We start from the raw sequence: 22,983 nt of genomic DNA on the forward strand, positions 1-22,983 counted from the left end.
ATGAAGCGGAGTCAAAACAAAGATGAACAAGTAGCAAAATCGTATGTGCACTATTTCACCAGATTTCTATATGGCACTTTCAACACAGGTCTGTCTCTACGAGTGTACAGTAACAGGTCTTAACACTGCCAACAACAGAGTTTAAGAGTGAAAATCTATTTCTGTTATTTGTGTGCATTTCAAGTGACTTTGCATGATTTCAGATGTTTGATGTTTGAGGTGTTTGATAGCATGTTTGATAGCATTGGTTTCCCATGTGTTTTTTTATTTCCTTCCAAATGATTCTTTCTCTTTCACCAGCACCAAACATGGACAATACCCCAATATTGCTGAATTTAATTGAGATTTCATTTGAAGGTGTACCCTCATCTCCACAACACCTTGCCTTCCAAAGTTTTGTTTTCTTTTGTTTTCTCAGTGTAATACAAGTGAATGTGAGCACAAATAACCAACAACAAAGGAATACTTTATATAGGACCAAGATTTATTCAGTGTTTTCACTTGTTGTACATGGCACATCCTAAATCTGGTCAAGATCAGCGGTTGCAGGGACACATGGAGAAGTGAGTGATAACAGAGAGCTGTCTACAAAGCTCTCTGCAAGGCCCATTATCCCAGGAGAAATGTAGAGAACAGAATAAAAGATGACTATGCATACTGTAAGCTATCAAACAATTACTTTATTCATTGAGGGCCAGGATATCACTTTGAGTTGTTTCTGAAGCTCCATGGGCCCGTGTTTGGAAATGCTTCAAAAAGAACACTTGTTGCTCAGGATGTTATCAATAGGGGTAGCGCATGTTGGAGGTGGAGGAGGTTGGAGGTGGAGGATGTTGGAGGTGGAGGATGTTATCAATAGGGGTAGCGCATGTTGGAGGTGGAGGATGTTGGAGGTGGAGGATGTTGGAGGTGGAGGATGTTATCAATAGGGGTAGCGCATGTTGGAGGTGGAGGATGTTGGAGGTGGAGGATGTTATCAATAGGGGTAGCGCATGTTGGAGGTGGAGGATGTTATCAATAGGGGTAGCGCATGTTGGAGCTGGAGGATGTTGGAGCTGGAGGATGTTGGAGGTGGAGGATGTTATCAATAGGGGTAGCGCATGTTGGAGGTGGAGGATGTTGGAGGTGGAGGATGTTATCAATAGGGGTAGCGCATGTTGGAGCTGGAGGATGTTGGAGCTGGAGGATGTTGGAGGTGGAGGATGTTATCAATAGGGGTAGCGCATGTTGGAGGTGGAGGATGTTGGAGGTGGAGGATGTTGGAGGTGGAGGATGTTATCAATAGGGGTAGCGCATGTTGGAGGTGGAGGATGTTGGAGGTGGAGGATGTTGGAGGTGGAGGATGTTATCAATAGGGGTAGCGCATGTTGGAGGTGGAGGATGTTGGAGGTGGAGGATGTTGGAGCTGGAGGATGTTATCAATAGGGGTAGCGCATGTTGGAGGTGGAGGATGTTGGAGGTGGAGGATGTTGGAGGTGGAGGATGTTATCAATAGGGGTAGCGCATGTTGGAGGTGGAGGATGTTGGAGGTGGAGGATGTTGGAGCTGGAGGATGTTATCAATAGGGGTAGCGCATGTTGGAGGTGGAGGATGTTGGAGGTGGAGGATGTTATCAATAGGGGTAGCGCATGTTGGAGCTGGAGGATGTTATCAATAGGGGTAGCGCATGTTGGAGGTGGAGGATGTTATCAATAGGGGTAGCGCATGTTGGAGCTGGAGGATTGAGACATGGACATGCTGCTGCCACCTCCAATTTTGATGCCCATGCCGGCACCACCACCGTAGCCGAATCCAGCACCACCACCACCGCCGCCGCCAATTCCGATGCCCATGCCGGCACCACCACCGTAGCCGTATCCTCCGCCACCACCGCTGCCAATTCCGGCACCACCACCGTAGCCAAATCCTCCGCCACCACCAAGGGCCAGGCCACCGCCTCCTGCAAAACATTTGATTCAGTTAAATGCAAGAGCAGCAAAAAGAGAGTGCAGCCAACACAGTGTTATTCATTTCCTGGATTCTTATGCAGTCCTGAAATGAGGAATTCTACCTACCACCAGCAGCTGAGGTCTCCTGAACGTGAACGGTTGCAGAGGCACCACCAATTCTGTGGAAGGGAAGGTGGATTAGGATTTGTCATTGTTGTTGATACCTAACAATGGCCAGATCATTTTTTAGGCCAGGTTTTGGACTATTATTATGTTGGGACTACTATTATACTATACAAATTTACTGATTATACTGATAATTAGTATATGCACTATGTTGGATATGTTTACCTGGACTCCTCTCCTTCCAGCAGTTTCCTGTAGGTGGCGATCTCAATGTCGAGAGCCAGTTTGACGTTCATCAGCTCCTGGTACTCGCGCACTTGGCGGGCCATGTCCTGCTTGGCGTTCTGGAGGGCCACCTCGAGGTCCCTGATGCGCAGCCTGGCATCCTTCACTGCCATCTCACCACGCTCCTCAGCCTCTGCAATCTGGGCCTCAAGGCTGGCACGCTGCATCATAACAAAGAAGCGTAAGTCAGTCAAGTGGAGGTTTGTTGATGATGGAATATTTGGTGGGGAGAGCAAAAGTGAAGTTAACTCACCTGTCCTTTGACTGCCTCAATCTCACTTGTGAGACGGCTGATCATGCGGTTGAGCTCTGCGATCTCTGACTTGGTTGTGCGCAGGTCATTACCATATTGGCCAGCAGAGGACTGCATCTCTTCAAACTGTTAAGGACCGACAGGTTTATGTAATATGGAGGCTCTAGTTAGTGCCCATTTCAAAAATCAATACCCTGCGTTGATAAAGTACTGAGCGCTAATGCCACTCCAATGCACTCACCTTGGCCTTGTACCAGGTCTCAGCCTCAGCACGGCTGCGGTTGGCGATGTCTTCGTACTGAGCACGCACTTCAGCCACAATGGAGTCCATGTCCAGAGTACGGCTGTTGTCCATCTCCACAATAGCAGAGGTGTCCTTGACCTGTCCCTGCAGCTCACGCAGCTCCTGAGTGAGGAAGGGAAAAACAAATATGAAGGTTCCGTATGAGCTTGAGAACACTGCAAGTGCAATTTGGACCCTGTGGATGAAGTATGACCAACTCTCACCTCCTCATAGATGGCCCTGAGGAAGTTGATCTCATCCTGAAGGGCATCAACCCTGGCCTCCAGTTCTACCTTGACCATGTAGGCAGAATCAACATCCTAAAGAGGGATGAAAGAATGGGTAAGTCTGCAGGTTCAGAGGTCAAAGCTGCAATGGAAGATCGTGGTAGATCATTTCTGTTTTACCTTCTTCAGCAGAACAAACTCATTCTCCGCTGAGGCACGCTTGTTGATTTCATCTTCATATCTGCACAAAAGGAGCAGAGGGCGGTCAGTCAAACAGAAGTAGGAACTGAAACTGCATACATTCCAGATGGTAGACAGTGACAAATGTCCATAAATAATTGAGGCACTCACTTCAGCTTGAAGTCCTCAACCAGACCCTGCATGTTCCTCAGCTCTCCCTCCAGCTTGACCTTCTCGTTGCCCAGGCCGTCGAACTGTCTGCGCAGGTTGCCGATGTAGGCCTCGAACATGGAGTCGATGTTGGAGCGCACGGTGGTCTGGTCCTGGAGAAGACTCCACTTGGTCTCCAGCATCTTGTTCTGCTGTTCCAGGAAGCGCACCTGTGGGAATACAATTAAACATCATTAGATCAGTTAAACTGACACTAATTCCTGAGACAAAAACTTGACATTATGACACATTAAACACATTATAGCAGCCATTTTATTTTTCTTCTTACATAAGAAGAACAATTTTTCAAGTAATTTAATTAGAAATCCACTGATGGTGTTGGAATATCATCATGACACAGGAGATATTACTATTAACACTGAAATATTCAAGAACTATCAATTTTGTCAGAGCCTGACTGACAGGGATAGATGTCAGATGTGACAAAGAGACAAGTATGCGTTTGATAGTGCCTAAGTTAGTTATAACATTTTGAACAGCTAAAAAAGTGTACACAAAGTGAAACCTTATAAAAACATTAAAAACATTATTTTGGTTATATGAGATATTTTAAAATGTTGCCTTTCATGGAAAAAAATCTTTAATTCAAAAAATCTTAAATTAAAATAATGTTTATTTAACAAATGTTATTACTTATGAATGATTGAGCCCATCTCTGATGACACATTGTTTTAGCTGTGGTGTGCATATATAAAAGCAAAGAATTTTTAGTTAAGTAGCCGTCCTGTTCTTTCTTTAATTGCATTTGTTCAGTCACTAATCCGTGGGAATTCAGCGTCTATGAACAACTGATGGATTAGGCTTGTGAATTTGCTCAAGGCTCTTGAAAAGCTATGGAACATTGGTTCACAGTAAAGTTGTTTTCTTTGCCGTAGTGCCAAGTGTTGTACTTTGCTGCTGGGCACACGCTCTTTTGGCGTGTTAACATGTTGCATGCATGCCAGGCATGGAGGCGAGGAAGCCACACCCACTCCAATCCCCCACCAGAGAAAGCGTTGACAGACATTAGATAAAAACACCTCTCCCCTCCTGCAGGACCTTTGGGGTCTTTTGCAGATCATGCCAGGAGACATTCACACAGCAAGCAGGCATTCATCCACATCTCCCATTTGGAGCCAGAGAGCCAGAGAGTCGGTGCTGCCATGGGAATGGGCAGATAACTTGGTCACCGCTCTTATTTAGACAGAGGCTGCAGTCATAGGATCTCTCCTCCAGACTAGAGTTTCAACCCCCCCACTCCACACAGCCACATATTCACACACATTTTGGATTGCCATTATTTTTTGTCCAAAATACTCAAAAATAGAGCTTTTGCTGTCATAGCATTACCACTAAGGCCAGGTGACCTGCTTCATATAATGTGGCCGCATCTGGGCTAATCCTCTAAGCCGCTCTGCCAGCAAAGTACACATTTTAAAAAGTTACTGAGAAATAGACACAGTGGACAATCTTTGTAAGGATTGGTTTATCACCCCACAAAGTGTTTCCTACTATGTGAAGCAACTGAAAGACCATATTACTGCTTATTACAGCACATTACTAGTGACTTAGTGAGTACTTTTACAGGCAACGTCTTTTCAGATGATGGACTGAGTACACAATAATAAGCATAGAGGAATGATATCCCCTCTTGCCTATGCTTGACTCTGTCTAATCTTTCATTTTTTATTGAGAAGCACTGACCTTGTCAATAAAGGAGGCGAAGCGGTTGTTGAGGGTCTTGATCTGCTCCTTCTCCTGGGTGCGGACTGTCTGGATGTTGGGGTCAATGGCCAGGTTCAGGGGGGCGAGCAGGCTCTGGTTGATGGTGACAGCTGTGATGGCGGGTGGAATGCAGCCACCACCTCCACCACCCATGCCGAGTCCAAAGCCAGCACCACCAGCTCCAAAACCCATGCCTCCACCCCCGAGGGCCATACCTCCACCACCACCACCTCCGCCCATGCCGTAGCTGAAGCTGGAACCACCGCCACCACCTCCCATGGCCAGACCGCCGCCACCGACAGAGCGCCTCATGGACACAGAGCTCATGCGGCTGCCACCAATGGAACCTGCCAGGGCGGACTGGCTGGAGAAGCTCCTCCTGACGCTGCCACCGCTGCTGAAGCCACCGCCACTGAAGCCGCCACCACTGCTGAAGCCACCGCCGCTCATGCTGCCACCGCTGCTGAAGCTGGATGAGGAGATCCTGACACTCATGGTTGCTGTTGAGAGCTTAGGGAGGGCTAGGAAGGAGTCGGAGCAGGTGAGTCCACTAAGAGGAGAGATGTCCCTCTGAGTGTCTTGCTGCTGGTGTGACCCCTCTTTATACTGTGAAGAGAGAGGGCTGGTTCTCACCTGAGACCTGCTCTCCCTCCTCCTCCACTGAATAAGGACACTCCCCTGCAAGCTCACTTACCTGCAGGGTAAGTCAGTAAGACCCTAAGGGGGATTCAGGAACAGGTGGAATGGATGTTAAATGTTCATTTTAAATTACTTATAAGGTTGTTATAAGTGAAAATGTAAACATAAAACCTCTTAATATTACTCACTTCCAGTTTGATAGTCGATGCATGTATTATACATTGATAGAACCATCCTGTCTGTTATAAACACGTAGGCACGCTCATATGTGCAGTCCCTACCCCTAAAGACTTCAGGGAGGTCTTCCCCTCAACGGACGTTTCTATCTCATTGCATTTCTCACACACAAGGTGGCAGTGTGGTCTTCAACACATTTCGCAATCATAATGGTTCCCAACTGTGTACATTCCATGAGTGTTATAGTAAACAGTATGATAAGATGCAGTCTTGACAAAATTCCTGCTGTGGCTGTATCAGTAATAATACTAATAATACTACTAATAATAAGGATGTACACATCTGTGCCAGTATACAACATTTAGACCGTTTTCTATTTTAGGATCTTACAGTAAAAGCAGCCAACTTTAGCTTCAATTCAAAGCAGCCTCAGTTAACACAAGTAAACGAAAAGCAGCCAACAAGTGCTCAACTTGTATGGGAACACACTCAGGGCTGTTTGGAAAAACATTCTCAGCGTCTATCTGAAGGTGGTTGATAAACTGCCAAGAGTATGAAATGCTGAAGTTGGCTACTTTGAAGAGCCTGAAGGTAGAGACGTTTGGGTAACACCTTACTTGACAGTATCGACATAAGAGTGACATGACTCTGTCATGAACATATGACACTGTCATGACACATGAACCCTAACCCTAACCCTAACTCTAACCCTAACCCTAATACTGTCAAGTAAAGTGTAACTGACATTTGCACTCTGAAAGACTATGTGTGTGTGTGTGTGTGTGTGTGTGTGTGCGTGCATGTCTGTGTGTGTGTGTGTGTGTGTGTGTGTGTGTGTGTGTGTGTGTGTGTGTGTGTGTGTGTGTGTGTGTGTGTGTGTGTGTGTGTTTATGTGTGTGCGGGCGTGCGAGTGTGTGCGTTCCTGCGTGTGTGCATGTTGTAGGAAATTTTAACCTTTCAGATCTGTGTGCCAGAAAACCATATGTGTGTATTCTGTATATTTTACTCATGTGCTCTTTTACTAAGTTCTTCATAGAAGTGTATAAGTCAACTGAAATTGGGATGATGAGAGATGTTTAGCATTTGTGACATTCTTTCTCAAGGTGATTGTGCCTACAGCACGTGCTGGTTTGGATAGAGGGGGCCCTGAGATGGAGCTGCCATCTTCACCAAGGAGGTTGGCGCCTGCATGTATGTTAGGTCGAAGTTTGGGGAAATGTCACTGATGCTGGTTGTTAAGGGATACATCCTTGTGTAATGTTGACGAGTTTGGGTGATGTGGTCAGTGAATATTTCACATGTCACAAGGGGAGATGTAAGCTTTGACAAATCCTATAAGAAGTCTGCCTTTTCTCTGTGTCTTTAGACTGCGCTTGTTAGCGACACGGCATAGGTCTCAGAGAAATGTTTTGAACAATCCAGAATTTTAGCACGACAGTTTGGGGCCTCGTCCGGGACGAAAGTAAGAAGTAAGTAAAGCGAAACAAAAGTAAAAGAGCACATGAGTAAAATATACAGAATGGTTTTCTTGCACACAGATCTGAAATGTAAAAATGTCCTCCTACATTATGCACCACAATGTGCATGCGTGCCTGTACGTGCATGTGTACTGTGTGTGTGTGTGTGTGTGTGTGTATTTATGTGTGTGTGTTTTGTGTGTGTGTGTGTGTGTGTGCATGTGTGTGTGTGTGTGTGTGAGTTGTGCACCACTGTACATCTTTCTATATATCCTGACGTTCCTGTCTGTCAGGTCAAATATATGTATATAAGCTAGACATAATATGACTAGTGACTAGAATATGACTAGTTACAGTATGACAACTAGTTCAACACATTTGCATGTAATGACACAAGCGATAAAATAGGGCCAATTTGTTTCATGGGGTAGGACTATTCAGCAGGGAACTAGTACAGTATATGACATTAGCCATTATACATTTAAAAAACAGCATACATTTTTACAAAATCAGTTGCAGTGATGTAACCTGACTCTCGCCAGATGAAATTTGTTCCGCCTAGCTCCGCCTAGCTCCACTCACATCCATCTGGGATCGGTTCCGTTGAGAGTGATTTCAGCACGAGATTGTATGGTAGAGCCAATCAGGACGCAGGGCGGGAGTTTCATAGATGTGACGTAGTGTAGAAGCGACTGTGAGACTGTTCTCAGCGTCACGGGTGGGCTTCGATGTGAGTGGTTGAAGTAGCACGTCAATAGATGACGGACAAGTGGCTTATCCAATCTTATGCAAGGATTTTTTAATAAGGCCCAGCCTTCTGAAGCACCACTCCAATGGATCGATCCCAGATGGATGAGTGGAGCTAGGCGGAACGAAATTCATCTGGCGAGAGTCAGGTTAGCAGTGATGCACTAAGATAGGGAGAAACGGCCTTAATGAAGTGATAAGATGATATGGAGTATGAAAAAACAGCTTTGAGAATGTGAAGTCTGATTTGCGAAATGAGCCAACGCTTTTTTAGAAAAATGGTATATCATACTTATGTTCAAAAAGGAAGTAATTTTTAGAAAGAACTAGCTCAGCCAACTCAAATACAATAAACTTCGGTAGGCCATAATCATCAGTCTGCGAATCAATAGGCTAAAATGGAAGAGCCTATATATAATTTATGTTTGTGTACACTACATAACCATAATACCATAAACAAAACATTTAAGGAACCATAAAAGAGCAGAGGTTGCATAACTTTTGACCGATAGTGTATGTACGGTTGTTTTTCAGGTCCCCTGGGAGACTGCAACATAGCGCAACTTTTTAGGTTTGGTCTATTTTTGTTTTCAAGATGGGTTTAAGTTTCTATATTATGTCAATTTATTACTGTGATGTTTTATATCTCACCTTTTGAAATGCCGTAAAGCATTATAGCCTACCTAGAAGCATACACACATCGTCTTGAGTCCATTAATTTAAAATCGTATAACAAACAAACTTTTTTCATTGAAGACTATAATTGAATCATCCTCATATCAAAAGACCAGCAAAATGTTGAGTATAGGATATGTAAAACACAGGGCTATATTAGTCAGTGAGACAATGATAAAGCATCTACACTAAACAATGTGGAATAATTAGATAGATAGATAGATAGATAGATAGATAGATAGATAGATAGATGTAGATATACTTTATTCATCTCCAGAGGGAAATTAGTGTTACAACAGCCATACAAACATCATTCGCATATACACATACATGCATACATTTTATATACATATATTATTCTAAAAATATAATTTCTCTGTCTCTGCTCTGGGGGGAGTCATTATTAAAGTATTTCTGTATCTGTCTTTCTTAATCAATAATCCATGAAAGTTGTGTAATTGCAAATAAAATGCTTTGAACATATATTCTGTTATGAGATTTTTAAATATTATTCATGAGACGTGACCTTAGACCAATTATATCTGACAAGGAATTTCAGGAATTTGATTGCGCAACATTAGATGCTACATAAAAGCCTTGGCTTCTCTTGTGCAGTCTATGACACATTCCCTTGTGGTTCCAGATGGCCCAGGAGAGGGATACATCAAAAGAGAGAGCAGACAAAACGCAGCACTATTTATTTTCTGGATTCTTATGCAGTGTTAGCCCAACATGTCCTATACATGCCCCCCCCCCCTCCCAAACATCTTCATTTATTCTCAGCTTGCTTTAGATATCAATACTTTAGTGTTTATCTCTTTTTTTTGGATCCCCGTAATTTTGTGCATTTAAAGGTAAACTATGCAGGTAAACTATGCAGGTCCGGTATTTTTGGTGACTGTAGAGCCCTCTCTAGAGTGGCGATATATTTCTGTTTTACTCTGCTGTTGTAAACAGCAAACTTCTCGTGACTTATCCCCCCCTGTACACAATGAAAATGCTTTTGTTGTGGAGGTGAAGGATTAACAACAGGCTAAAACTATCTCCAAAGAGCTATATCTACTGACAAGGTAATGTTTCACGATTCTCACGAGATTTGTCGGGCAGCCGTTCCGGCTGGTTTTCTCGGTAGCAACTCACTACGTCTTTGCTGTATGCTACTGTAGGTGAACAGTTTGCCTATTACAAGTTTGTTTACTATTACAAGTTTGATTACTATCAAATTGGCTTTGTAAAGGCTATATTAAGGTGAAAATCTTAGTGTACCTTTAAAGTGATTTTCGTATGATTTCATATTTTTGTTTGATACCATTGCATTCCCATGTATTTTTATTCTCAGTCTTTTCCCATCAGCTCTCATTCTCTTTTACCCAGTGCAAAACATTGATAATACCCCAACATTGCTGAATTGAATTGGATTGAATAACTGATTGAATTCACACCTTGTTTTCCCCAGATTTGTTTTTTTTTCCCTCAATGTAAGACAATTGAATACAAAAACAAATAACCAACAACAAAAGAATACTTCATAAAGAACCAACATTTATTTAGTGTTTTCACATGACATGTAGATGGCTTGTTGCAGATCCATTGGCCTGTGATGGGAAAGGCTTCCAAAGTGTGATGTGAATCGAGAAGCTCTAACCATTTCTGGCATCTTTCTCTCTTGAGGTTTTTGTTTATGAAGAACACTTTTTGCTCAGGACGTTGTCGAATGTTCTGTGAGTGGAATAGGGGATAGCAGGGGCAAAGCAGATGGAAGGGAGGAGAGGTGTTGTTCCTCATTTAGAAGCGGCGGATGCCACTGGACATCAAGGAGGAGCGAGACATGGACATGCTGCTGCCACCGCCAATGCTGAGGCTGGAGCCACCACCAATGCCACCACCAATTCCAATGCCCATGCCGGCACCACCACCGTAGCCGAATCCTCCGCCACCACCAAGGGCCAGGCCACCGCCTCCTGCAAAACATTTGATTCAGTTAAATGCAAGAGCAGCAAAAAAAGTCTGTGCAGACAACACACAGTATTATTCATTTCCTGGATTCTTATGCAGTCCTGAAATGAGGAATTCTACCTACCACCAGCAGCGGAGCTCTCCTGAACATGAACGGTTGCAGAGGCACCACCAATTCTGTGGAAAGGATGATGGATTATTAACAGAGGTGGACGAAGTACTCAATTTCTTTACTTAAGTCAAAGTATAAATATTCCTAGTCAAATATTACTCCACTGCAAGTGAAAGTTGCCTAGTCAAATTTTTACTTAAGTGAAAGTATGCAAGTACTTGTTTTTAAAAAATACTGAAGTATTCAAAGTACAAAGTATTTCTCTAGTGATGTGTTGTATAATGTTAATTTTGTCAGTGATGCAGAGGCCACAGACTTAAACTGATATGAAATGCACGTTCTTTGGTTGGTCACTATTTTGCTGAGTGAAAAAGCAAAACTGCCCATTTTCATCCTGTAGCCCTGTGGTTCAAGGCCACCGTGCTGTTGGTAGGAAAAAGAGCAAGAAAATTTGGTACAATATTGACCATCGTTGTACCCAATTTTCTTGCTTTTTTTCCTATTGATGGTCTTAGTGACCTCAAACAACAGGTAAAATGAACAGGTTTTTTTTGTTCATAAGCATAATTACTGGTATGTACATTTTTTTAATTGTTCTGAAGTCATAGTAAATGAATTTCTTGGGAGAATGACCATTTGCACTGGGATGCCAGCCTTATTGAATCAAGTTTATTACCTAGTCAATCAACATGACTTTTACAAAAATATAATTTCTGGGTCCTATCCTTTGGCTTGTAAACAAATCAACATGCGTGGTGTTGAGGTTGGAGCTCTGAAAAAATCCCTTGTGTGAGTTCATAGTGACTTATTTAACATGTAGGCCGAGTTAAAGGGACACCAGGCAACGTTTTCGTGTTAATTACTCATCTTCGTAAGTCGGTATATGGTTAAATGACTCATTACAGGGCGAATGAAGACTCTCTCGCCCGCCCCTACTGCCTGTAGGAAGAATATCCCGCTTGCAAGTTCAGTGTATCGTACCCGCCGACCGAAGCAGGATCAGTTTACATCCTGCATCCACAGCACAGAGGGAGGCTAACGAAACGCTATGTTATTGTTGCAAACGTGTGTATAATGGCAGAGCCGGCGAAGAAGCAGCGAAAACCCTTGACGGAAGATGCAAAGAAAAGGAAAAGAGCTTCAGACCGAGCGAGGGGGAGTTTCGTAGAGAAAAAGCATCAGGCTTGCCTGGTGTCCCTTTAAAAGGAGATGTATGGTGAACGTCACAAAGAATTCTCTGCATTACCTACCACTGCCATGGTCATATTCAGTAATTGACAAAATTAAGACAACACAACAGTATGATCACATAATTGCAAAATCTCTTCAAACCCAATGTCTTACTTAATGCTAGCATTTAAAATGTAGTGGAGTCAAAAGTACAATATTTGTCTTCAAAATGTAGTGAAGTGAAAGTCACAAGTTTCCAAAAAAAATAATACTTAAGTAAAGTAAAGATACTTGAAAATGTGCTTAAGTACAGTAGCCTACTTGAGTACATTTACTTAAGAATTGTCCGCCTCTGGTTATTAACACGTAATTCGGTGTTCAAAATTATACCAATTTACTGATCATACTGATAATTAGTATGTGCACTATGTTGGATATTTTTACCTGGACTCCTCTCCTTCCAGCAGTTTCCTGTAGGTGGCGATCTCAATGTCGAGGGCCAGTTTGACGTTCATCAGCTCCTGGTACTCGCGCACTTGGCGGGCCATGTCCTGCTTGGCTTTCTGGAGGGCCTCCTCGAGGTCCCTGATGCGGAGCTTTGCATCCTTCACTGCCATCTCACCACGCTCCTCAGCCTCTGCAATCTGGGCCTCAAGGCTGGCACGCTGCATCATAACAGAGGAATGTAAGTCAGTTAGGTGGAGCTTTGTTGATGATGGAATATTTGGTGGGGAGAGCAAAAATGAAGGTTAACTCACCTGTCCTTTGACTGACTCAATCTCGCTTGAGAGACGGCTGATCATGCGGTTGAGCTCTGCGATCTCTGACTTGGTTGCGCGCAGGTCATCACCATATTTGCCAGCAGAAGACTGCATCTCCTCAAACTGTTGAAGACCAAGAGATGTTAGCATGAAGGTCCTAATCTGTGCACATTTCAATAACATACCCTGCGTTGATAAAGTACTGAGCGCTAGTGCCACTCCAATGCACTCACCTTGGCCTTGTACCAGCCCTCAGCCTCTGCACGGCTGCGGTTGGCGATGTCTTCGTACTGAGCACGCACTTCAGCCACAATGGAGTCCATGTCCAGAGTACGGCTGTTGTCCATCTCCACAATAGCAGAGGTGTCCTTGATCTGTCCCTGCAGCTCACGCAGCTCCTGAGTGAGGAAGGGAAAATAAATGTGAAGGTTCCGTATGAGCTTGAGAACACTGCAAGTGAAATTTGGACCCTGTGGATGAAGTATGACCAACTCTCACCTCCTCATAGACGGCACTGAGGAAGTTGATCTCATCCTGAAGGGCATCAACCCTGGCCTCCAGTTCCACCTTGACCATGTAGGCAGCATCAACATCCTAAAGAGGGATGAAAGAATGGGTAAGTCTGCAGGTTCAGAGGTCAAAGCTGCAATGGAAGATCGTGGGTAGATCATTTCTGTTTTACCTTCTTCAGCAGAACAAACTCATTCTCCGCTGTGGCACGCTTGTTGATTTCATCTTCATATCTACAGAAATGGACAAGAGGGTGGTCAGTCATACAGTAGTGGGAAACTGAAACATTCCCTTTATGACTGGTGGTAGACGGTGACCAATGTCCATAAATAATTGAGGCACTCACTTCATCTTGAAGTCCTCAACCAGACCCTGCATGTTCCTCAGCTCTCCCTCCAGCTTGACCTTCTCGTTGCCCAGGCCGTCGAGCTGTCTGCGCAGGTTGCCGATGTAGGCCTCGAACATGGAGTCGATGTTGGAGCGCACGGTGGTCTGGTCCTGGAGAAGACTCCACTTGGTCTCCAGCATCTTGTTCTGCTGTTCCAGGAAGCGCACCTGTGGGAATAAAATTAAACATCATTAGATCAGTTAGACTGACGCTGATTCTTAAGAGATGAGACAAAATATAATGCAAAATTAAGAAAAACCTAAAAACAGGTTTCACATATCCTAATCTACATAGACAAATGTTGAATTGGAGTTGAAATAGCAGCCATTTTATTTTCCTGTAGATGCTAGCTGCTAACAGAACCCTGCTATACAAGCCAGATGTCTGCTGATGGTTTTGAAATGTCATCATGACACAGGAAATATATATAGAGCCCAGGGGGTGTCATCATATGTTTGTGTAATGAGAGAATGCGCCTCTGCTTTTAGTTTCAATATCAGCCAAATCAACCTCCTGCTACATCCCGACAGGTCACACTGCACCAGATAATAAATTGAATAACCTTGCTCATATTAGTAAATTGTGCACTCATTTTATTCAGTTGTGATCTCATTTAAATAGATTGAGTGCACAATTTAGTAAATTGTGTGCTCGTTTTACTACATAGCATTCTAGTTATACTAAATTGTGGTCTCATTTTATTATATTGTGCGCTCAATTTAGTAAATCGTGCACATATTTTACTATTTTTTTTGCAAACAATTTAAATCAGAGCACAATTTTGTAAAATGAGCACACTATGTAGTAAAATGTGTGCACGATTTAGTAAATTGTGCTCACAAAAGTGCAAAAAATAATGCAAGCAGGCATTCATCCACATCTCCCATTTGGAGTCAGAGAGTCAGTGCTGCCATGGGAATGGGCAGATAACTTGGTCACCGCCCTTATTTAGACAGAGGCTGCAGTCATAGGATCTCTCCTCCAGACAAGAGTTTCAAACCCCCCACTCCACACAGCCACACATATTCACACACATTTTGGATTGCCGTAATTTTTAGTCCAAAATATTCATGCATTGTTGTGTTCATTTTATGTTTTCTAGTTTGGTGTTCCCGGTCAAAAATGACCGCTGCATTGTAAATTGTTATAAATCCATAGTAACACACATCATGTTATCATGTAATGTTGTGATAGACCTTTGTATCAACTTGTGTTCTATTGGATATAACCTCACTGCCTCACTGACCTGAGCTCATGCAAGTCAGAAAGGGGAAGATTCTATTGGGGAAAGGTTCCAGTGGAGTTCAAAGGAGAAAGGAGAAAGGTTCAAAGAGGGGGAGTGAGGGTGTGTTTGTGTGTGTGTTTTAATGTACAGAAGCACATATACAGCACAGATCCATCTGATCAATAAGTATGTGCCTAGACTCAATTTTATACATTGACCATTTTCTCACCCATTCATTTCTAATGGCCGGTCATTTTTGACCGGCAATACACATGGGTGTTCTAAAGTTTAATAACAGACTCAAATTGTTATAAAAATTATCAAAATTTGTTCTGTGTGTTCAGATGTCCTGTATTAACAAAGTCAAGGAGCCTCATCATGATAGTCAGAATAAGTTAACAATATTTTTGAGAGAAAAGAATGATCAATCGGTCACATTTGACCAGCAAAAAATGTGGGGTGATTCGTGTGACAACTATCACTCTATCCCACTTGCCAGCAAAGAGATTTAAAAAAAAAAACAGATTTTAAAAAGTTACTGACAAAACGACACGGACCTGCACAATCTTGTCATGATTGTTTTATCATCCATCAAAGTGTTTCCTGCTATGTGAAGCAACTGGAAGAACACAGTACTGGTTATTACTGCTCTTAGTGACTTAGTGAGAACTCTTAGTGAGAACACAAGCAACATCCTTTCAGATGATGGATTGAGTACATACTAATGAGCACAGAGGAATGATGTTATCCCCTATTGCCTATGCCTGACTCTGAAAATCACACTGACCTTGTCAATAAAGGAGGCGAAGCGGTTGTTGAGGGACTTGATCTGCTCCTTCTCCTGGGTGCGGACGGTCTGGATGGTGGGATCGATGTCCAGGTTCAGGGGGGCGAGCAGGCTCTGGTTGACGGTGACAGCTGTGATGGCGGGTGCCACAAAGCCACCACCTCCACCACCCATGCTCAGTCCGAAGCCAGCACCACCAGCTCCAAGACCCATGCCTCCACCACCAAGGGCCAGACCGCCTCCACCCAGAGCCAGGCCTCCAGCACCACCACCTCCCATGGCCAGGCCGCCGCCACCAACAGAGCGCCTCATGGACACAGAGCTCATGCGGCTGCCACCAATGGAACCTGCCAGGGCGGACTGGCTGGAGAAGCTCCTCCTGATGCTCCCACCGCTGCTGAAGCCACTGCCACTCATGCTGCCACCGCTGCTGAAGCTGGATGAGGAGATCCTGACACTCATGGTTGCTGTTGAGAGCTTAGGGAGTGTTAGGAAGGAGTCGGAGCAGGTGAGTCCACTAACAGGAGAGATGTCCCTCTGAGTGTCTTGCTGCTGGTGTGACCCCTCTTTATACTGTGAAGAGAGAGGACTGGCTCTGACCTGAGACCTGCTCTCCTTCCTCCACTGAATTAGGACATTCCCCCGCAAGCTCACTTACCTGCAGGGGATGCAGGCAGCCATGTGATTGGTGGAGAGGGCCAAATCTGAGAGGCATCCAGCACATTCAGGTCAGGTGCAGACACTTAGATAAAGTCAGCAAGACCCTGAGGGGTACAGGTGGAACAGCAGTCATATTTTCACTGTGCTTAGATGCCTGATAGCACATTTCTCAAATGTCTTTTAGTTTAGTCTTTAGTCTGAGGTATGTTTTAAATCTTTGCCTGAGGGTGAAAGTGCACTTTTCCCCAGTGTATGCAAATGAGATAAAAGGCAACCCTTGATTGTGCAATTCAGTTATGTCTGAATGTATTTGTTCACTGACATCTTTATATACGTAATGTCCACAGCTAAACATTCAGGTTGCACTGGGTAACTTTATCATTTTATCACCAGAGAAGCTATTATCAAAAAAGTGTGTACACCACTTGCCTAACTGCATTTCTCCACAGCTTAGTCCTAACAACTATGAGAAGATTGAGAGGATTCTGAACACGCTAGAGGCAGCCAATGAGTGTATCTTGCATCCGTTCTGTATCTTCCAAGACTTTACCAGCCTACCCGTTTTTCATTTTTGAGAAGTTTATACTTTTTGAGATATGGGGCGTGCAAAAACGGGGTCATTTGTTCAATTCCGTTTAGCCAACCCAGAGATATTGGCCAAAATGTGAAAGCTATCTTCATCTCAGCAAAAAAACAAGTTTTGAGGAAATCAGCTTTAAAGTTTGTGAAGTGTAAATGATCTTTGGCTTTGGAGAACAGACAACAGAGATTGACAGCGAAGGCAACGGCAAAAAAGACGAGCAATCAGATGGGACAAATCTCCGAACGAAGGACTCAGTACTTGATAGAATTTTAAAGCACCCTTGACATTGGAACAGTGCTTGGCGGGATTCGATGACGTAACATCATTGAAAGAGCGGCTTTGAAGGACCCATCCTTGACTTTGAGAAACGATCATTGAACGCGATATCTCAAGAACGCCTTGTCACACAAGCTTCAAATTTGGTTACTCCAAAAGCACCTTTGCAGGTATCACAATTACACTACCAACCAGCTACCAGCCAGCTCAATAGCCCCACCATACTCCAGCCAACAGATTGCATCTCCTTGTGTAATTCTTCAGAATTGCATTTCTAGTTGTATTTGATGTTTTTATTTTGTCAGAACAGTATATACAAACTTCCCAACAAGAGGACAAAACACCCTGGACCTTGTTTACACCCCACAGAAAGAAGCCTACAAAGCCAAACCCCTCCCCCACATCGGGCAGTCAGACCACATTAGCATCCTGCTGCTGCCCCGATACAGGCAAAGAGCAAAAGTCACCAAACCAGTTCTGAAGGAGGTGAGAGTGTGGCCGGAGGGGGCCGTCTCACAACTTCAGGACTGCTTTGAAACAACAGACAATCTACCCACTCTCCCATCACTGACAGCCCCCCCCCACCCACCAGCCAGCCCCAACACCGCCCTGTGGAACTGCACTGTGACTGCGCAGCCTAACGTGTTGCTGCTTCACATCAAGCCTGATATACTTGAAATTACTGCATATTAATGTAAATATACAGGTCACACAAGCACAAGTTTAAACTTCATGTAACTGTTAAGACTATGTAAATATACAACACAACTACCTCTATTTTTTTTATATATGTCCTATATTTCTATATTTTGATATATGTTCTATATTTCAGTCTCACACTTTAATTTAATGTTTATTGTCTATGGCTATGTCTATGTCTAAAGTATGTCTATGTCTGTATTTAAAGTATGTATATGTCTGCATGGGAAAGTAAGAAACGAAATTTCAATTCTTTGTATGACCAGTGCATGTAAAGAAATTGACAATAAAGCCGACTTGACTTGATATAGTATATGAAGAATGCATGTTGGCCAAGCTCAGTGGCTGAAAATATGTTATGTTATTGTTGGCATGCAACAGGGTGGAACACAACAGGGTGACAAATATTATATATTTGATATTATAGGCATAGCCTAACAGGGTGGAAATGTGCTGGCAGGAAGGATAGCACTGCCTACTGACCTTATTACACTGAAAAGCGAGGCAGATGAAAAAAGGACAACTGCCCTGGCCAAATATGAGTGAAGTGCAGTGTGATTTTCACCTGTGCTTCACCAAAAAAGAAATGTCTGCAGTCTGCGACCTGTGACATTTCGGAATCCAACAATGCAGTCACATGTGATGCATGCGGTAAATGTACATATGGGGAGTGGGGGTTGGGACATGAACCCCATCCTCTTCTGTTCTTCTTAGGGAGGTCCACATCCCTACCAATTTATGTGTGTGGGTGTAAAGTTATTTGCTGACCACAAGACTCAGTGACATAATATGGAGCCCCTGGGCCACAGCTGGGGCAAAATCCCTGTCCCCAGTTATGACGGTACCCCAAAATAAAGGTCAAAGGTCAATTTTGGAGAGTGAGCTCAGGACATTTATTTAAGGCCTAAATAGACTTAAAATCAAAGGTGTTTGATTTTTTAAAAATTAATATTCCTATTAAGTCATATAGAGGGTTGATGTAAGCAAGATAAAGAAGGATGTTTATTGTTCTCAGCATTGTCAGCATTGTGTATAATGTAATTGTCACTTGGAGGAGACTTGTAGATAACTAACGATAAAACAATACATCAAATATAAAGAGAAAAAAAATAAAGAAAGGAGAGAGAGAGAGAGAGAGAGAAAGAGAGGGGGGCAGAGAGAGCAAGGCCTTCTCCAGAAAAATAAGCAGGGCAGAGAGCAGCGCCTATAATCAGCCCAAGACAAGAGGTAAGATAGAAGGGAGAGAAGAACTTTAATGTTCTTCAATGTGGTATTTCTCGCATAGAGACCTTTTAATATGATACCAGACATCATTTCTCATTTGACAGTTAGAGTCCAGGTATTTCCCCATGGCCCAGGAGTGAGTTAGGCCCTCAACAGGGTGACCAGAACTGAAGCCAAATGGCAAATGACACACTATACTGACTTTGCACACATTCACTCCTCAGCACTCTCAAACATTTCCCAACTCTGAACTCACACTATACTGACTTTGCACTCATTCACTCCCACACACACACACACCCACACACACCTACAAGACTTTTAGCACTTTTACATCCCTCTCCCTATGCTACAGACCTTTTATTTATTTTCTTATTTCATCACACGTCAAAACACACACACACACACACACACATATCTGACTTTCTCCAACTTTTGCACACTTTTTATTTATTATTTTTGATTTCTCCTCCATCTACCCATGTCCTTGATTGCCTAGCCTTTCTGCCCCCCCCCCACCCCCCATCCCCAACACACACACTTACATCATCACTGTCATCACTTCACATACATACAGCACACTGCTTGCTACAGTAAGCCTCCTCTACATACTTGCTGCACACTGCCCCCCCCCCCCCCACATACACAGCACATTGTCTTCAGGATCTTCTCCAACACACATCCTCTACATACTTACAGCACACTGCCCCCACCTACCCACACACACACTACACACACACACACACAGTCACTGCTCCACTCCCCTCCCGCCCACACACACATCTTCACTGTCATCACTCACATACATTACATACAGTACTCTGCTTGCAATAGTAAGTCCCTGCCCCCCCCCCCCCCCCCCCCCCCCCCACATACACAGCACATTATTTCATCAGGAAGCTTCTCCAACACACATCCCCAACATACTTACAGCACACTGCCCCCCCCCCCCCCCCAATACACAGGACATTGTCTCATGAGGAAGCTTCTCCAATACACATATTGCACACTGCCCTCTCCCCACATACACAGCACACTATCCCATCTCCCCTGTCATCCCCCCAACACACACACCAAGACCCCTGGCAGTTGGGTTAGCCCCTTGAGCCGTGGATCTGCTCAAGGTTTCTTCCTTGGTAAGGGAGTTTTTCCTTGCCCCTGTTGCTCTTGGGTGCTCCTTGTTGGTGCCCCCCACCCAATCCCAATCCTCCCCCACCTTTTTTATGCAGCCCTTGCCACTTAATCTACTAAACCCCTCTTCTACTGCACTTTTTACCCCCCCCCCCCCATTAATGCACAAATAGGCTGACACCAGACATAATTTCACTGCATTTCTTACTTCCAGTAACTATATGCATGTGACAATAAACTTCCTTGTATCCTTGTATCCTTGTATTGTAAGAGTTCTCACTAAGTCACTAAGAGCAGTAATAACCAGTACTGTGTTCTTCCAGTTGCTTCACATAGCAGGAAAACACTTTGTGGGATGATAAAACAATCATGACAAGATTGTGCAGGTCCGTGTCGATTTCTCAGTAACTTTTTAAAATCTGTGCTTTGCTGTGATGCGTGATAGTTGCCACACAAATCATCCCACATTTTTTGTTTATCATAACAGAGTTATCATACTAAAAAATTATATTAGAACTATTATATTATTGAATTTCGATAAGAGAGAGAAAATAGGCCGAAGACCATGATCAGACCATAAACAGAACCAGGTGAGACAAGAATCTGATGGGAAAGCTAAATACAATACAGGAGGTGACTAGGCAGGCCAGGGTGGGGTCAGAAACACAAGGGGAAAACAACATGACCGGCAATACACAAAGTGTCCAGTGGGGCGGCGTGGACTAGCCCAGATGGAATCCTAACAAGCACAAAGCTAAAGATACATTATATGAAGCATTGAAGTATTACAGTTTAAGGATATTTACATTGAATGCATAAGTATTTTGGACTAAAATAATGGCAATCCAAAATGTGTGTGAATATGTGTGGCTGTGTGGAGTGGGGGGTTTGAAACTCTAGGAGAGATCCTATGACTGCAGCCTCTGTCTAAATAAGGGCGGTGATCAAGTCATCTGCCTATTCCCATGGCAGCACTGACTGAAGGGTTCAATCACTCATAAGAGATTCTGTTTAGATGTTTTAAAAACTATTCTTAGAAACTTTTTTCATGAAAGGCAACGTTGACAAAACCTTGATAAAGGCTGTGTGTCGAAAAGGTTAAATAAATATAGAAAAAAAGATCAGAGTGCAGCTACTCTACATTTTTTAATCTAATAACCCCCCTGGCTGGCACCTCAACTTGGGTGTGTCCCTCTTCCAAGCCTTTCATGAAAGGCAACATTAAAAAAAAACTCATACAAGAAAAATATAGATATTTTTTACAAGGTTTCACTTTGCTTATGGTTTTTGTCAAATGCTTTTTGCGTATGTAATAACATAGGTCATATCAAGGAAATCTATTTTGAAGGACTCCTAGTTACATTACATCCATTCGTGTCAGCCAGCTCTGAAAAATATATATAGTTTTTGAATTCAATTTCAAAGTTAATGCACATATCTCCTCTATCATAATGACATTTCAAACACATCAGTGGACATCTGTCTTCTTGTATAGCAGGCTTCTGTTAGCTACGGAGCCCCAGATATGTCATGGGGAAAAAAAATAATAAGTTGTGGCCACGAAATAGCAATTCGTTCCCACAAAATAATAAGTTGTGGCCACAAAATAGCAATTCGTTCCCACAAAGTACTAATTTGTGGCCACAAAATATTAATTAGTTCCCACGAAATAGGTAATTTGTGGCCACGAAATAGGTAATTTGTGGCTACGAAATATTAATTAGTTCCCACGAAATAGTAATTTGTGGCCACGAAATAGGTAGGCCTATAGGCTGTGCACTGAACAGCTGGATGAGCAAATCAAGCGCAACTCCTCAAACAGGAACAGTCGCTGTCACACAATGGACAGGGATATGGTAGAGTGCTATTTTAGGCTGGGAATGAAATACAAAGACATTTTGAAAAGCCTGGCATTGGAGGGATTCATTATTAGCGAGAGGCATCATCATCAGGTTATCATACTAAACAATTATATTAGAACTATTATATTATTGAATTTCGATAAGAGAGAGAAAATAGGCCGAAGACCATGATCAGACCATAAACAGAACCAGGTGAGACAAGAATCTGATGGGAAAGCTAAATACAATGCAGGAGGTGACTAGGCAGGCCAGGGTGGGGTCAGAAACACAAGGGGAAAACAACATGACCGGCAATACACAAAGTGTCCAGTGGGGCGGCGTGGACTAGCCCAGATGGAATCCTAACAAGCACAAAGCTAAAGATACATTATATGAAGCATTGAAGTATTACAGTTTAAGGATATTTACATTGAATGCATAAGTATTTTGGACTAAAAATAATGGCAATCCAAAATGTGTGTGAATATGTGTGGCGACTGTTCCTGTTTAAGGAGTTGCGCTTGATTTGCTCATCCAGCTGTCCAGTGCACAGCCTATAGGCCTACCTATTTCGTGGCCACAAATTACTATTTCGTGGGAACGAATTAATATTTCGTGGCCACAAATTACCTATTTCGTGGGAACGAATTACTATTTTGTGGGAACGAATTAATATTTCGTGGCCACAAATTAGTACTTTGTGGGAACGAATTGCTATTTTGTGGCCACAACTTATTATTTTGTGGGA

The 22,983-nt window shown here is 43.3% G+C and overlaps 1 protein-coding gene and 1 long non-coding RNA gene across 5 annotated transcripts; both read right to left on the reverse strand.

Moving 5' to 3' along the window:
* Positions 1 to 463: 463 nt before the first annotated feature.
* Positions 464 to 16,474, reverse strand: LOC121713943 (keratin, type II cytoskeletal cochleal-like). Of its 4 annotated transcripts, none has more exons than XM_042099039.1 (10): positions 16,210 to 16,474; positions 5,197 to 5,662; positions 3,454 to 3,662; positions 3,283 to 3,343; positions 3,100 to 3,195; positions 2,834 to 2,998; positions 2,593 to 2,718; positions 2,280 to 2,500; positions 2,055 to 2,107; positions 464 to 1,939 (listed from the first exon to the last, which is right to left on the reverse strand). In XM_042099039.1, the coding sequence occupies exons 1-10, from the start codon at positions 16,281 to 16,283 to the stop codon at positions 1,689 to 1,691; spliced, it is 1,722 nt and encodes a 573-aa protein (XP_041954973.1). In that variant the 5' UTR covers positions 16,284 to 16,474; the 3' UTR covers positions 464 to 1,688. The 4 variants fall into 4 exon arrangements, with proteins under 4 accessions (XP_041954973.1, XP_041954976.1, XP_041954974.1 ...); XM_042099042.1 differs by lacking the exons at positions 2,055 to 2,107; positions 2,280 to 2,500; positions 2,593 to 2,718; ... (3 more) ...; positions 3,454 to 3,662; positions 5,197 to 5,662 and adding exons at positions 10,848 to 10,873; positions 10,993 to 11,045; positions 12,595 to 12,815; ... (3 more) ...; positions 13,594 to 13,654; positions 13,768 to 13,976 and having other exon boundaries at positions 464 to 1,811; positions 15,822 to 16,474; XM_042099040.1 differs by lacking the exon at positions 16,210 to 16,474 and having other exon boundaries at positions 5,197 to 5,806.
* Positions 464 to 22,879, reverse strand: LOC121713993. The gene is made up of 3 exons (XR_006032996.1): positions 22,866 to 22,879; positions 19,527 to 19,536; positions 464 to 749 (listed from the first exon to the last, which is right to left on the reverse strand). It is a non-coding gene; the product is annotated as an uncharacterized LOC121713993 (long non-coding RNA).
* Between the last annotated feature and the right edge of the window lie 104 nt (positions 22,880 to 22,983).

The sequence above is a fragment of the Alosa sapidissima genome, chromosome 7 (assembly GCF_018492685.1).
Source record: "Alosa sapidissima isolate fAloSap1 chromosome 7, fAloSap1.pri, whole genome shotgun sequence".
In the NCBI taxonomy this organism is placed as follows: Eukaryota; Metazoa; Chordata; class Actinopteri; order Clupeiformes; family Clupeidae; genus Alosa; species Alosa sapidissima.

Excerpts from the sequence above, each read along its gene's own strand:
- LOC121713943 (XM_042099039.1), bottom strand. The coding sequence starts at position 16,283 with ATGAGTGTCAGGATCTCCTCATCCAGCTTCAGCAGCGGTGGCAGCATG. Across the intron at positions 3,663-5,196 it reads TCGCCTCCTTTATTGACAAG|GTGCGCTTCCTGGAACAGCA; the intron begins GTCAGTGCTTCT and ends GTATTCCCACAG. Across the intron at positions 2,999-3,099 it reads TCAGGGCCATCTATGAGGAG|GAGCTGCGTGAGCTGCAGGG; the intron begins GTGAGAGTTGGT and ends TTCCTCACTCAG.